Source organism: Polypterus senegalus, chromosome 2, assembly GCF_016835505.1.
Source record: "Polypterus senegalus isolate Bchr_013 chromosome 2, ASM1683550v1, whole genome shotgun sequence".
Taxonomy (NCBI): Eukaryota; Metazoa; Chordata; class Cladistia; order Polypteriformes; family Polypteridae; genus Polypterus; species Polypterus senegalus.
In genome coordinates, this window is record NC_053155.1 from 117,861,507 (window position 1) to 117,878,004 (window position 16,498).

The 16,498-nt window shown below is 40.9% G+C and overlaps 1 protein-coding gene across 1 annotated transcript in view; it reads left to right on the forward strand.

Annotated features, from left to right (window-relative positions):
* Positions 1-16,498, forward strand: part of ttc3 (tetratricopeptide repeat domain 3) — a 219,742-nt gene that overhangs the window by 127,079 nt on the left and 76,165 nt on the right. The window contains exons 18-19 of the mRNA XM_039744454.1: positions 3,083-3,232; positions 8,544-8,624. Of these exons, the coding sequence (XP_039600388.1) occupies positions 3,083-3,232; positions 8,544-8,624 (231 nt within the window). The remainder of the gene's footprint in view (positions 1-3,082; positions 3,233-8,543; positions 8,625-16,498) is intronic.

Genomic DNA, 16,498 nt, shown 5'->3' on the forward strand with positions numbered 1-16,498 from the left:
GTAAGAGTGGGTTTATGGAGTGAAAGTAAAATGAATGCTGTATTACAAGAATGATTTGGCACAATGATGATAGGTGATATGTTGAGGAGAAACAGATTCAAGTTATTTTGACCTGACAAGAAAACGGACCACCCTGGCCCTCCAGCAAAAAAGGTAGCAGTAGATTGGAGTGAATCTAAAAACTGAAATTGTCATGTAAAGACATGACTGTTAGGTTGGATGATTTGAAAATTTAAGCAATGAGGTGAAAACGAGGATGTCATTTAAAACTGCAAAAAACCAATTACTTTCTTAGTGTTACTCAAAAAATGTAACTTTTGCACCAAGTGGTCTTTATTAACTATTTAATCATAGTGATGTATTTTTTGCATATAAGAGTAACCATAGCCCTTGTGAAATTTAATCTTTGTGTTTTATTTGGTGCTCTAATTAAAAAAGAAACTCTTTTAATATTAATTTGATGCAGGTTTTTGGTGTTAAATATTGAGGGGTTTCATTAAAAGGTCAGTCAGTGTCAGAGATGTTAAATACAGGTTTCCTTGGCAATGGCCTACAACAAGTAAACCACATTTGTTAAATCATCCACACCAGGTGCTAGGGCCAGATATTTGGAACTTTAGGATGACCATCCACTTAGCTTGGGAAATAGAGGTGGATAATTCAGATCTAGACAGGCTGTTTGGAGCATTGGATGATAAGAGAAGAATGGGTCTCATCCCAAAGGATGCCTGGAACCATGGAGAAAGGAGGAAAACATGGGGGAGCTATTTTGGGTAACCTTAGAAAATTGATTTTAAATTGGTAATGGTGAATATCTGTAATTACAAAACAAGTGATCACAACAAGAGCTAATAGTTTATTTCTTAGGAGTCAGGAATATGTCAGATATACTAAGTGCAAGCTTTTTGTTTAAGGTAGTAAGGGAGGAACTGTTGAAATATTTCATTGTACATGAGAAAGTTATGTGAAATTTTGGTCTGCAAAATTATCATTGGTGTTTTTCTGATACTTGAGCAGTTCAGAGTTAAGAGACAAGATCAGTTAGCATATGCTAATAACTGAATAATTACCGTGTTGTAAAAACTGTCATGGTAATCACCAGATATTAACAGGGCATTGATATCATCATCTTTTCTTAGCCAGAGTTATCGACAGTAAAATTTTAATTGTCAAAGGGCAAGATACAAACTTCAGCACTATCTGTTGGATTGGTACTAAGATTTAGACTTCTGCATTCATGCCAGCTTTTGGTGATTTGAGCTAGATGTATACAGTAAATTCAATTTAACAATCAAAGAGGTTGAGTTTTACAGCCTCCTCTAGTAGGTCTGATCGTGCTTATAACCAACTAAGTGTGATGGTTTTGAAAACTACCATTTACTTTGGGTATTATAATGAAAGAATTGCTGGTACACTTTTTTTATGTAAAGTATCATAGACCATGCAACCCCATACAGTACCAATAACATGTATACCATATTTGATTTAACAAATGTGTAGATTGGAAGAGTCAGTAGAGTTCTGAAATGGAGTATTATGGATAGAAAGATGTAAAATATCTACCAAAATGATAGCAAGATAGAAGTGGATAAAGAAATGAAGGGGGGGGGCATTATAATGGTATCCCTTGTGAATAACAGTGGAGCTAACATGGTGTGGCTAAATATTGCTGCATCTGTGACTGAAATACATACCATCAGTAGTGAAACAACTAACAGATTTTTGAAACTAAGTGACGAGTATGTCCACATGGGGAAAATTCTTTCTGATTCATTAGCCATTTTGTCATTCTGTAGAAGGAGAGTGTCTGAAAACCTGTTGCCATGGCAATTGAGGAGTTTAATAGAGGAAAAGATTTGTACTAGTTTTATTAATATCCTGATTTAACTGCTATTAACTAAGTTTTCATATTTAAAAGAGCTTAAAAATCTTAGCGAATCATCTTCAAAGAATAAACCAAGTGTTTGGTAATGTCCAATTTCTTTTGTGCAAATTATTTGCAATCAAATTAAGTTATTCTGCTATTTTTTTCTTTGTGTCCCAATTCTATGTCACCTTTAATAGGAGATTCAAAGAAAATGTTTAAGCACATACAGTATCTCACATTTACTTTTTTCATCTCAAATCAGAATTGATTTCTATTGAGCTTTACACATATAGAAAATTTTGATTTTACCCTCCCAATAAATCTGGAGGGATATTTAAACTGTATGTATTTAATGCTAGAATCCCGGCTCTCCTTAAATCCCTTCACACCTCTCCATCAGCATCTTTTGTTTTGTAAATGTGTCTAATCAGCACAAGCAGCCTGCTGTACCATGCCCTGCTTTGAACACATGTACTTTTATTCAAGAATATAACCAAAGAAAAAAAAAATTGTCAAAGAGTTTAAAAACCCAAGCTCAAATGTCAATTGACTGGGAGTTAATACATGTTCTTGAATGGTGCAGAAGTAAGAACCGGTGCCTTATAACCTTTGTTTATATTCTTGAATAAAAGCGCACGCGTTTTTTTTGATATTTGGACTAAAGTCTTCACACATGATACACTTCACATCATTATTAATATAAAATGGAAAAAGTTTCTGCTTTAGGTATGTGTTCAGCATTTCTTGCCTCACATTTTCTTTCATCCTACACTTACCAAGATCTTTGTAGACACGGAACGCACATGAAATGCATGTGTTCCAAATAACGGTATGCTGTATTATTTACCCTATATACCTCCAGGAACCTCACATGCAGATAAGGAGCTTTGGCTTGAGCTGTGAGAAATTTTTGCCCGAGTTGAGCTCGGTCAAAATGGGGAATGGGACAGCAGGCTGCTTGCAGCTTGTGCTGAACGACACATTTGCAAAACAAAAGATGCAGATGCAGATGGAGAGGTGTGTAGGAATTTAAGGTAGGCCAGGATTACAAATTTTTTCGTAGGCTTGGGTGATTCTAGTGTCAATAGAGGTATGTATAACGGTGCTGATTATTCCAGTTTATGGGTCACAGAAACATGAAGATCAATACTACTATAAATACTTGAAAATAATTGTAGTTGGTTATTTTTCTTTTTTTTTCTTTCTGTATGCAAGGCAATAAGTCATTTAACACCTGGAAACCTCCATGAGAAACTTCAGTCTTTTATTCATGATGGTCACACAGCCCTTGCCGATCACCGCTTTCGTAATGCTGAGCAAGCGTTTTCTCAGGCTCTTGATATACTGGATTCAACTACATTAAAGGTAAACTTCTGATTCAGAAGGGTTTTTAATTCTTATGAAGTGTTTTATTTAGGTGTTCCAAAATTCTTGCTTTGTACTGCTTTTACTGGAGAGAGCTAGTCAAAGAAAACCAGTCTGAAAAAATATTTCAGCTTAGTGCATGTTTGAAAAATGTTGGGGTTTTAGAAAGATGCCTGTCTATTTTGTAATTTCTGCTGGTGACAAATGTTTGTGAGAATTACAGTATTTATATCCCAAATTGTTTATTATTTTATGCATTTACAGTGACACATTGCCCATTATGATTAACCTTAGGGAGAAACCAGCAGTGGATAGAAAACCAGTCTGTTGTGGTTCACATTTATACATACATCCAAACTGATTCAATGTAGACTTGGTAATCCACCTAAAATAATAATCTTTAGAATATAAGAAAGAGTGACAGGAAACTTATATTTACATCGGGATAATGTGCATGCAGACAGTGACTAGAATTGGTATTCATATTTATCTTTTTAGCTGTTTACAAAAGGAGCTTTTAAAATCAGTATTTTTTACTTCATAGTTATTTAGAACTACTTAAGTTATTTTCCGGTCCTTAGTTACTGCTTTCCACTATAAAGCAGCTTTATTGGTGGTTCAGTCAGTCAGAGGAGTTCAAGTACAGTAACTGTTATGCAATTTTTAAGAATGTTTGTTTACAGTCCAGTTTTTCATTATTGACTGGTGAATGTGGTGGGTGGCCCCTTTTTTCATCCAATTTGCTTATGGCCTTTGTTTTTGGGTGTTTGACTTTTTTTTTTTTTTAATAATGGATTCTTTATTGTAGGTTTATGGAGTGTTCTAGCAAGCCTTGTGAATGGAAAGTGGAACAGAGATTATTAATTAACAAAGAAGTATACTATACACGCCGGTCATTTTATTAAGTAGATCATTTCAACTGCTTGTTGATGCAAATATCTAATGTAATTACATGGTGGCAACTCAATGCATTTAAGCATGTAGACATTCTCAAGGTGATCTGATGTTCATATCGCCACCTTTAGGGTTTATAGGGAATGGTCTGAAAAGGGGTAAATATCCAGGGAGTGGCAGCTTTCTGAGGGTGAAAATGTCCTTTTGCTGCCACAGATCAAAAGATAATGGCCAGACTGTTTGAGCTGATAGAAAGACCACAGTAACTTGCTTAACCACTTGTTACAACCGATGTATACAGAAGAGCATCTCTGTCACACAACACATTGAACCCTAAACTAGATGGGCTGCAGCAGCCGGAGACCACACCGAGTGCCACTCCTGTCAGCTAAAAACTCCCAATCGAGGTTGCAATTTGCACATGGTCGCCAAAATTGGACAATTGAAGATTGTAAAAAAAAAAAATTGCCTAGTCTGATGAGTCTCAATTTTTACTATGACATTCAGATGGTAGGTACAGAAGTTGTCGTTAATAACATGAAAGCATGGATCTGTCCTGCCTTGTATCAACGCCTCAAGCTGGTGGTGGTGGTGGTGCGGGGAATATTTTTTTGGCACACTTTATCAAACAGTGCCAGCTGAGCATTGTTTAAATGTCACAGTCTCCCCGAGTATTGTTGCTGACCGTGTCCATCCCTTTATGACTGCAGTACACCCATCTTCTAATGGCTACTTCCAACAGGATAATGCACCATGTCACAAACCTCGGATCATCTCAGACTTGTTTCTTGAACATGACAATGAGTTCACTGTATTTAAATGGCCTCCACAGTCGGCAGGGGCCTCCTGTATAATGTCTTGCATAGAATTCACATTAAAACATGGTGTGTCGATAAACTATAAATGTGCAAACACACACAAAAATTCAGATGCATAAAACTGCATAAGCAAAGTTCTACTACTTTGCCTGTAAAAATCCCAATCATCATGAATTTTAATGCACATGCATGAGCCTACAGCCCCACCCAAACTCCTCCCAGAATTTCACCTATTTGAATATGCAAATCAATATGACTAGCCCCTTCCATTCAGTGTTTTGTTAAAAGACAATGGAAAAAACACTCAATTAAGAAGAATAATTTTAGTGAATACGAAATTGAGGTCTGTCCATTGTACATTTTCCATGCCTCCAATTCAATTTGGTGGTTTAAGCAGTGGTATAAGCGACAAAAGGAAATTGGAGTGGCACAGCGTGGTGAAGGCACGCAAAAGTTCAAGTTCAGAACAACAGAGTGCCCGAAATAAAATTGGTTAGATATCATTCATCTATGTGATAAGGTGAGTCGCAGCCCACTGTATTGAGTGTCAACAGCACTGGAGGAGGTAATGAAGTTCCGGGAGTCACACAGTTTAAGCAGCGAGCTGCTGCAGTTATTGGCGAGACACTTGCAACTGGCATTTTATCACAGCTCGAGCTGGAGAGTGAGATCAGTATAACATAGCTCCTCTTCAGTCAGTGGGTCGGCAAGCGGGTTGAGACATCTCGTCTTCAGCGAATACCTGCTGTCACCATATAAATGTGCTATATGGTTATATCATACAGATAACTTTGTAATTTTGACCAAAGGAGTAATATTAAATTTATTTAATTACCTTACTGAGAAGCCAGCCATCACACATAACACCATCTTCAAGTTTGTTTCTAACACTACTATTTTTCAGAATGAATGAATCATGATTTGAGCAGAGCCATCTCACCTCAACATTAATAAGACACATTTTAGCATCACTGATAATTTGCACATTAATAGAGTGGGAATACTTTAGATTTAGATAAAAAAAAAAATCCATTCTCTGGAGGTGTCTTTATAGTAACGTTCGTGTAGTCGACCGCTCTGATTACGTTTGGAAAACCGGACGTTGCTATGAATTGTGCTTTTATGTTTGCCTGTTCCACCACAGTGTAAGGAAACCTTGTATATCTGGATGAAAAGTGGATAATACCATCCCATACAGCTGACATGGCATAACTCAGAGAAGACTGAGAAATACCCAATTAGTCAACCAGTTCATGCTGAAAAGCTCCTGTGGTTAAAACAAGTACAAGCAGTCCCCGGGTTATGTACAAGATAGGGACTGTAGGTTTGTTCTTATGTAAGTCAGAACAATTACATCCATCCATCCATTTTCCAACCCACTGAATCCGAACACAGGGTCACAGGGGTCTGCTGGAGCCAATCCCAGCCAACACAGGGCACAAGGCAGGAACCAATCCTGGGCAGGATGCCAACCCACCGCAGCAGAACAATTACATTATTTTAATAAATGCTATTGTTGACCGACTGTAACCAAGTGGTCTGCCAAAGAATGATGGAGTTTAATCTCTCTCTGACCTTTTTATTATTGCTACCTTATTTTCCATGGTGATGGTTTTTCTCTTCTTTACTGTATTGCCAGCACTTGCATCAGATTTGTATTTCAGAGACATTGTTGTAAGGTGAAGATAAAAGGTTAAGATGAGCTCTTCTGCACAGCACTGTACACGCTATCACAGCAGAAAGGCACCCCTCGTCTGTACGTCTGGTGTACTGACGAGAGACAACTTCCTGCTATGTACGTAACAGTACAAGCAGGCTTGCTATTGAGAATGAATGGGGGCAGCAAGGGGTGGTTCACCGCACAGTCACCTCCACTTGCATACAGTATGCTGCCTGCACCGCCAGTCCACTGAGAGCGAACAGGGTGCAGCCAAAGGCAGGTAGTGAATTGCCCACCACCGTCCCCACTCAACAGGTAGCCACCCGTGGCACACTAATGCTGACACCCGCCGCCCCATTCACTCAAAATGGCCTCCGTTCAGCCACAACTGGGTCACCGCTTGCAGCATCACCAGCCGCCCACCGAGAACGAACGGGGCAGCTGTTAGAGGGACACTGCAAGGCTGTGTGGTGGGCAGGCAGTGAAACGCCCCCCTCTGCCCCATCAAGCCTCCGTCTTGCACACGAGCATTTGCCGCTCACCCACCGCCCCATTTATCAACCAGAGCCACCTGAGGGACTCTACACTGCATATGCAGCAAAACCACCCTCCTCCAGCCACCATTTGCAGCGTCCCCAGGCTGTAGATGATGGAGCGGCAGTTACTGAGGAGCCTGTATCGTGTTCCCCAGACAGATGAAGGAGCAGCTGCGGCTCTGTCCTTGTCGCATGTCCGTAACTCGGGGGGGCTACCTGTAGAGCACATCAAAGTCTGCCTTTGTAAAGCCAGCTCCAGTTAAGCACATAGCTCCAAGAAAATAGCTCTTGGAAATCAACTTAGAAGCCAATCATCATCATGGGACAAGAAATCGGTATTAACTCTAAATATGTGCTCTTGTCTAATTCTTTCATTTGTGATGTCTTCTAACAATGCTACAGCAGCCTTGATAGTTGGTATAGTTTGGCCATTCTGTGCATCATTATATTGTTACAGATTGATTACAACCAAGTGCCTTAAATTTAAAAATGATATACAATTAATTTCAGTGCATTTGATAAAGCCTGCATCATGGATCAAATCAAAAAAATGATAGAGAAACCAACATTCTATGCACCATTATATTGTTACAGCTTGATTGCAGTCAAGTGCCTTACATTTATGATATTCAATTGATATCCGTGAATTAGATAAAAGCCTGCATCATGGATGCAAATCTTAAAAAAAAAGAAAGTGATAACACTGAAACAGTAGCACTGCTTTGACACTGGGTGCTGCCAGTTTACAAAACCTAGCAGGAATGTGTATACGCCCAAGTTGAGGCTGCCGCTAAAATTTGCATAGTATTATGCCAAATTTAGGTTTTTATACATCTCGATATGAGCATTCAGAAATCTGTATGCACCATTTATACATGAGGCCCCTAATCTCAAATCGATAGAGCACCTTTGGGATGGGGTGGAATGGAAGATTCACATCATGGATATGCACCTAACAAATCTGCAGCAATTGCTTGATGCTGTTTTGTCAATAGGGACCAGAATCCCTGAAGGTGGTTTCCAGAACTTTGATGAGACTATGCCACAAAAAATAATGTCAGTTCCAAAGGCACAAAGGGGTTCAACACAGTACCTCCAAGTTGCACCTAATAAAGTGGCTGGTGAGTGTACATTAAATGCTTGAGAACTGAATAAAAATAGTTCAAGTGTATTCTAGTTATCTTAAGGCTTGAGATAATTATGCTGCCCGAGTTTGCTATAACAAAACCTGTGTATGAGTAATTGCTATAAGCAGGTGGTTTGCTACAAATAAGAAAGAATAGCTGGTGGTTTGCAATACCCTTTCCATATAAAAATATTTATGCATATCACTTTTTTTGTAAGTTGCATTTTTGTATTAATGTAAACAATATTAAGCAAAATCCTACACTTTACTGTTGCAGGATGTGAATTTTTCTCCAGTTGATCATATTGTACTGATATATGGATATGCAACAGCTCTGAGAGAAATTGGGCAACCTGAGGTAATCAATTTTTTTTTAAATTAATATATATAGGATCACAACTGTAGTGCAATGTAGAGAACTGAGTAAAAATGAAATAGTATTTGTAGTGCATGTATGAAAGTTTTTATGGAAGTTGTAATTAAAAAGCAATAAAGGATAAATAACTCATTTATAGTGCTGTATTTCTTTCATGTGTGAATTAAATAATAGTACTGCTCATTCACTATTAGTATAATACTTTTATGGATTCTTAATATCTCTTTAATTTCTTTTCTGGGTAATTGTTTTAGAAAAGTTGAAAAATTAAAGCTATGCTTAGAAACATATGAAAATATATATTGAAAAGTCCCCAATGCCTTTTGTTAACTTCGTTTGTGTAAACAGATGATACCGTATCACATCTATTAAATCACTAATTGTCCCTCTCCACCATAAATCATGGATTGTTTATGTAGTGCTTAAATCTAAATGCAGAAACCTCATCTAAGAGAAATGAATTCAATAGAAGGTAGTTGCCTTAAAATGTACTTATGCTGTCACTACGGACACACTCACTCAAGTGAAATTATTCTTGACACACCCATTTCGAGGTGTTTGTCTTATACTATTAAAATGTATTATGTTAGACATTCCAGCAAATGGTGTGTACAACTGACACTGTTACTTAATAAATTGAGTCAGTTTATATCCAACACTAAAACAGTACTGATGAAATTCTTCGCAACACTACTCGGCATGGGCCAGTTTTCCAAACTGCGGTTAGGCTGTAGATATGCTAGTGTCTGAAGTCCGTCTCTTCAGTATAATAGGAGGTTAGGAGCATGCACTGATACAGTGCATTGCTGCACCCACCACAATACAAACCAACTCCGGTTCCCAGAGAAGGACCTGACTGCAGCCATGTAACTGGTGACACCTCAGCACCACACTAGTTCAGATGGAATAGAACCAATGTGAGGTTTTTTATGGTGGCTGGAGTGCCAATTCTGCCACCAACCCCCATGTTTCAGCTGAATGCAGATTAACGTCATACCCAGGATGGCGCAACTGCAGGTTAACACCTTTGGCGTTTTACAGGATTCAAACCAGCAACCTTCCGATTGCCAATACAAACCCCTAGCCTTAGAGCCACCACTGAGTATAATAACGTACATTAAATATCCAGCAATTTGCTACTTAGTAATGGAATTGTTTTATTCTGTATTTGTACTATCTTGAACTTATTTTGTTGTATTGTATAAAGGTGACCTGTACTGTTTCAAGTACCCAATTGGACAGATTGTGTAAGATTTCCAATGTACAATGCATCCGGAAACTATTCACAGCGCATCACTTTTTCCACATTTTATGTTACAGCCTTATTCCAAAATGGATTAAATTAATTTTTTTTCCTCATAATTCTACACACAACACCCCATAATGACAATGAGTGAAAAAAGGTTACTTGAGATTTTTGCAAATTTTTAAAAAATTAAAAAACTGAGAAATCACATGGACATAAGTATTCACAGCCTTTGCCATGAAGCTCAAAATTGAGCTCGGGTGCATCCAGTTTCTTGATGTTTCTGCAGTTAATTGGAGTCCACCTGTGGTAAATTCAGTTGATTGGACATGATTTGGAAAGGCACACACCTATCTATATAAGGTCCTCTGAGACAGGATTGTCTCGAGGCACAAATCTGGGGAAAGTTAAAGAAAAATTTCTGCTGCTTTGATGGTCCCAATGAGCACAGTGGCCTCCATCATCTGTAAGTGGAAGAAGTTTAAAACCACCAGGACTCTTCCTAGAGTTGGCCGGCCATCTAAACTGAGCAAACGGGGGAGAAGGGCCTTAGTCAGCGAGGTGACCAAGCTCCAGAGGTCCTCTGTGGAGAGAGGAGAACCTTCCAGAAGGACAACCATCTCTGCAGCAATCCACCAGTCAGGCCTGTATGGTAGAGTGGCCAGATGGAAGCCACTCCTTAGTGAAAAGCCACTCCTTAGTGAAAGGCACATGGCAGCCCGCCTGGAGTTTGCCAAAAGGCACCTGAAGGACTCTCGGACGATGAGAAACAAAATTCTCTGGTCTGATGAAACAGAGATTGAACTTTTTGGTGTGAATGCCAGGTGTCACGTTTGGAGGAATCCAGGCACCGCTCATCACCAGGCCAATACCATCCCTACAGTGAAGCATGGTGGTGGCAGCATCATGCTGTGGGGATGTTTTTCAGCAGCAGGAACTGGGAGACTAGTCAGGATAAAGGGAAAGATGACTGCAGCAATGCACTGAGACATCCTGGATGAAAACCTGCTTCAGAGCACTCTTGACCTCAGACTTGGGCAACGGTTCATCTTTCAGCAGGACAACGACCCTAAGCACACAGCCAAGATATCAAACGAGTGGTTTCAGGACAACTCTGTGAATGTCCTTGAGTGGCCCAACCAGAGCCCTGACAAACCCAATTGAGCATCTCTGGAGAGACCTAAAAATGGCTGTCCACCAACGTTTACCATCCAACCTGACAGAACTGGAGAGGATCTGCAAGGAGGAATGGCAGAGGATCCCCAAATCCAGGTGTGAAAAATTTGTTGCATCTTTCCCAAGAAGACTCATGGCTGTATTAGCTCAAAAGGGTCCTTCTACTAAATACTGAGCAAAGGGTCTGAATACTTAAGACCATGTGATACTTCAGTTTTTCTTTTTTAATAAATCTGCAACAATTTCAAAAATTCTTTTTTTGTCTGTCAATATGGGGTGCTGTGTGTACATTAATGAGGAAAAAAATTAATTTAAATGATTTTAGCAAATGGCTGCAATATTACAAAGAGTGAAAAATTGAAGGGGGTCTGAATACTTTCCGTACCCACTGTAAATACCAACCTACAGCCCAGATTGTAGTTTTGTGTGTTTTCTTGTGGGAGGCAATTATCAGGCAGTCCAGAGTGCTTTTATACTGTCGGGTTTGAAGTTTATCCTTCTTTGGATTCACAAAATTTGGATCAGTTGGCTTGATTAGACCTCCCTGTTTTAAAAATCCTCCTGATACTGTGACTTAGGTAGAGAAGACATCACTACTGACTATTGATTTCACCCTCTGAATGCACAGTGTATGTACTATATGAAGAAATGCAAAAAAGAAAACCTGGTACAACACCCTATTACACGTCGGTCAACCAATATGCAAGTCCGTGTTAGCCCTGAAGAGAGGCAACTTGTCACCTTAAATATTAATTGAACAACATGTAAAAACAATACATACATTTTCTTCATGCTCATTGGGATTTTGACAGAAATTGACCTCAAGAAAACGCTGTATGCAACTTTTTTATGCCATCCAAACTCGCTTCTGACCAAACGCAAGTGGTGAAAGCCTGTGTGACTGGTCTGGTTTGCTGCAATGAGCAGTAAAATGCTCAGCATTTAATCCATGTTCACTTAATGCTACAGAAGGCAGGAAAAAATGTTCAGTTCAGATGTCTGTTTGGACAGGACCTAAAGGGGAATTTAAAAAATACAGTGATAAAGTAGATACTTCAAACTTCCATTTCTCTAAAGGCCTTCAAATGTGAGAAATTAGATAACCCCCGGCAGTAAAAAAGGACTTCTAAGGAGGTTATTTGGAAGTTGTAGAGGGAGAACTGCTGCTTAGAGTATCACCAGGACCAAATAATATTATCTTAGAGTTCTTAAGGAGGTGAGCAAGTACATATATAAACACTTGATGCATATTTTTAGGACGTTAATGTGCACTGGGGAAATTCCAAAGGCCTAGAAAATGGCAGATGATATCCCATTATATAAAATAGGTGATAGGGCATATCCAAGTAGCTCTAGGTTAGTGAGCTTAATGTGCATCACGGGTAAATTATTGGAAGGAGCTATTAAGGGAAAGATTGAGCAACACATGGCAAGAACAGGAATTTTACTGAACTAGTCAACATTGGTTCAGAAGAGTGAGGTTATGTTTTACCAACATGCTGGAATTCTATGAGGACACAACAAAAGGATATAATGAAAGTGGTATGAAAACATATATTATTTATCTTGACTTTCATGAGAAGTCAAGCCAAATGACACCTTTTATTGGCTAACTAAAAAGATTACAATATGGAAGCTTTAGAGGCAACTTGGGCCCTCTAATTTGATGAGGTGCCACCTGAAATTTTGGGCATCAAAGTAAAAAGATGCGAGTTCTAGGTGTTTGTAAATGGGTACAAAATTGGCTCAGACTCAGGAAACGAAGGGTTATGGGATGAGAAACCCTATCAGAATTGGCTGATTTTAAGTGTGGTATTCCACAGGGTTAAGTGGTAGAGCCGCTGCTGTTTTTAATGTATATCAATGATTTGGAAAGCTGGTTAATTTAGCAAATGGTAATAGTTGAATTACCACATAATCTAGAATCCATTGAATTATTATAGAGAGACTTGGATAGCATGCAGGCTTGGACAGATTTATGGCAGATGAAATTTAATGTGTGTAAATGTAGCAGTATTACACATAGGAAGTAAAAATGTTCAGTGTGAATATACAGTAGATGGTATGAAAATCAAAAGTACACACCTTATGAGAGGGATTTAGGAGTCCTGGTGTGAAATGGACACTACCAACTGCCGGAGAGTATTTAGTATTCAGTAAGAACGGTAACAGAATATTGGGTTGTATAGGCCATTGTGTAGAGTGCATGTCCAAGAAGGTCATGCTCAGACCTTAACGCTCTGGTGAGGCCTCACCTGTAGTACTATTTATGCACAGTTTTTGGGTCTCCAGGCTACAAAAATGACAGAACAACACTGAAAAAAAGTCCAGAAAAGAGTAAAATAAATCCATTCCAGAGCTATAGGGGATGATTTAAGGAAAAGTTAAAAGAACAGAGCCTTTTCAGTTTGAGCAAAAGAAGATTAAGAGGAGACTTGATTGAATGTTTAAAAATATGTAAGGAATTAGTACAGTGGTTCGAAACTCTGATTTTAAAATGAGTTAATCAAGAACACAGGGACACAGTTGGAAACTTGTTTTGCACAAACATTAGGAAGTTTTTCTTTACGCAGAGAACCATGGACACATGGAATAAGCTAACAAGTAGTGTGGCAGACAGTAGGACTTTATGCATGGGGCTTTCTTTATTAATGCAGAACAGACTTATACATACCCCTTTAGTAACCATGGCGAATTAATCAGTGGAGAGCAACATGGTACAAAAAGTTATACATGTATTTAACTTTCTTTAAAATGTACTTTCCCTAAAATCTATATATCTAGGCTGGAGAGAAGCCAATGAAACATTCAGTTGTCATTCAGTTCTTCAATGGAGAATGCTGACAGCTATAGAAGTCTGGTCTGGCAGGGTTGGGGGCAACATTGGATGGCTTCTGGCTTCGTGATAGATCCTTACCATTATAAACCTATCATCACCTATTTACAAATTCATAGAATTTGTTATGAACATTGCCAGGTATAGGCAACTGCCATCTGAGCTGTCTGTGTTATTTCTGGACTATGCCCAAATAACACCTTCCCCTGTTTTATTCACTTATGGTTTTGTATCTTTAGTGTAATTCAGAATTTCAATTTTGGAATTGTTATACACAACATAACATTCAAATAAAGGCTTATTAGCATCTTTAAGAAAACTTAAGGTATGTACATCACTCTGCCACATTCTTGATGTATGTGGTGAGTGTGGCTCTTAATGTGAGTAAGAAAGGACTATACAGCATAGAAAGGAGTACATCATGGCAGTATGTAGCTCAGTTAAACAGTGCAATTGTGAAATTGTTGTATTGGTTAATGTAATGTTATCCATCGATCCTCTTCCGCTTATCCGGGGTCGGTTCGCGGGGGCAGCAGCTTAAGCATAGAGGCCCAGACTTCCCTCTCCCCGGCCACTTGTTCCAGCTCTTCCGAGAGAATCCCAAGGCGTTCCCAGGCCAGCCAAGAGACATAGTCCCTCCAGCGTGTCCTGGGTCTTCCCCGGGGCCGCCTCCTGGTTGGACGTGCCTGGAACACCTCACCAGGGAGGCGTCCAGGAAGCCACCTCGTCTGACTCCTCTCGATGCAGAGGAGTAGCGGCTCTACTCTGAGCCCCTCCCGGATGACTGAGCTTCTCACTCTATCTTTAAGGGAAAGCCCAGACACCCTGCGGAGGAAACTCATTTCAGCCACTTGTATTCGCGATCTTTTCCTTTCGGTCACTACCCATAGCTCATGACCATGAGGTGAGGTTAGGAACGTAGATCGACTGGTAACTTGAGAGCTTTGCCTTACGGCTCAGCTCTTTTTTCACCACGACAGACCGATACAGAGCCTGCATCACTATGGATGCCGCACCGATCCGTCTGTCGATCTCACGGTCCATTCTACCCTCACTCGTGAACAAGACCCAGAGATACTTGAATTCCTCCACTTGGGGCAGGATCTCACTACCAACCCTGAGAGGGCACTCCCCTCTTTTCCGGTTGAGGACTATGGTCTCGGATTTGGAGGTGCTGATTCCCATTCCAGCCGCTTCACACTCAGCCATTCATAAAAGTTATGAACAGAATCGGTGACAAAGGGCAGCACTGGCGGAGTCCAACTCTCACTGGAAACGGGCTCGACTTACTGCCGGCAATGCAGACCAAGCTCTGACACCGGTTGTACAGGGGCCGAACAGCTCTTATCAGGGGGTCTGGTACCCCATACTCCCGGAGCACCCTCCACAGGATTCCCCGAGGGACATGGTTGAACGCCTTTTCCAAGCCCACAAAACACATGTAGACTGGTTGGGCAAACTCCCATGCACCCTCCAGGATTCTGCTAAGGGTGTAGAGCTGGTCCACTGTTCCGCGACCAGGACGAAAACCACACTGTTCCTCCTGAATCCGAGGTTCGACTCACCGACGGACCCTCCTCTCCAGAACCCCCAAATAGACTTTTCCAGGGAGGCTGAGGAGCATGATCCCTCTGTAGTTGGAACACACTCTCTGGTCCCCCTTGTTAAAGAGGGGGACCACCACCCGGTCTGCCAATCCAGAGGCACTGTCCCCGATGTCCATCCGATGTTGCAGAGACATGTCAACCAAGATGGTCCTACAACATCCAGAGCCTTGAGGAACTCCGGGCGTATCTCATCCACCCCCGGGACCCTGCCACCAAGGAGTTTTTTGACCACCTTGGTGACCTCAGTCCCAGAGATGGGGGAGCCAGGCCCTGCTTCCTCATTGGAAGGCATGTTAGTGGGATTGAGGAGGACTTCGAAGTACTCCCCCACCGACCCACAACGTCCCGAGTTGAGGTCGGCTGCGCACCGTCCCCAACATATACGGTGTTGACACTGCACCGCTTCCCCCTCCTGAGACGCCGGACCGTGGACCAGAATCTCCTCAAAGCCGTCCATAAGTCGTTCTCCATGGCCTCTCTAAACTCCTCCCATGCCTGAGTTTTTGCCTCAGCAACCACCGAAGTTGCATTCTGTTTGGCCTGCCGTTTGGTACCTATCAACTGCCTCCAGAGACCCACAGGACAAAAATGTCCTATAGGACTCCTTCTTCAGCTTGACCGCATCCCTCACCGCTGGTGTCCACCAACGGGTTCGGGGATTGCCGCCATGACAGGCGCAGACCACCTTACGGCCACAGCTCCGGTCAGCCACCTCAACAATAGAGGCACAGAACATGGCCCATTCGGACTCAATGTCCCCCACCTCACTCGGGACGTGGTCAAAGTTCTGCCAAAGGTGGGAGTTGAAGCTACTTCTGACAGGGGACTCTGCCAGCCGTTCCCAGCAGACCCTCACAACACGTTTGGGCCTACCAGGCCTGACCAGCATCTTCCCCCACCATCGAAGCCAACTCACCACCAGGTGGTGATCAGTAGACAGCTCCGCCCCTCTTTTCACCCGAGTGTCCAAGACATATGGCCGCAAGTCCAA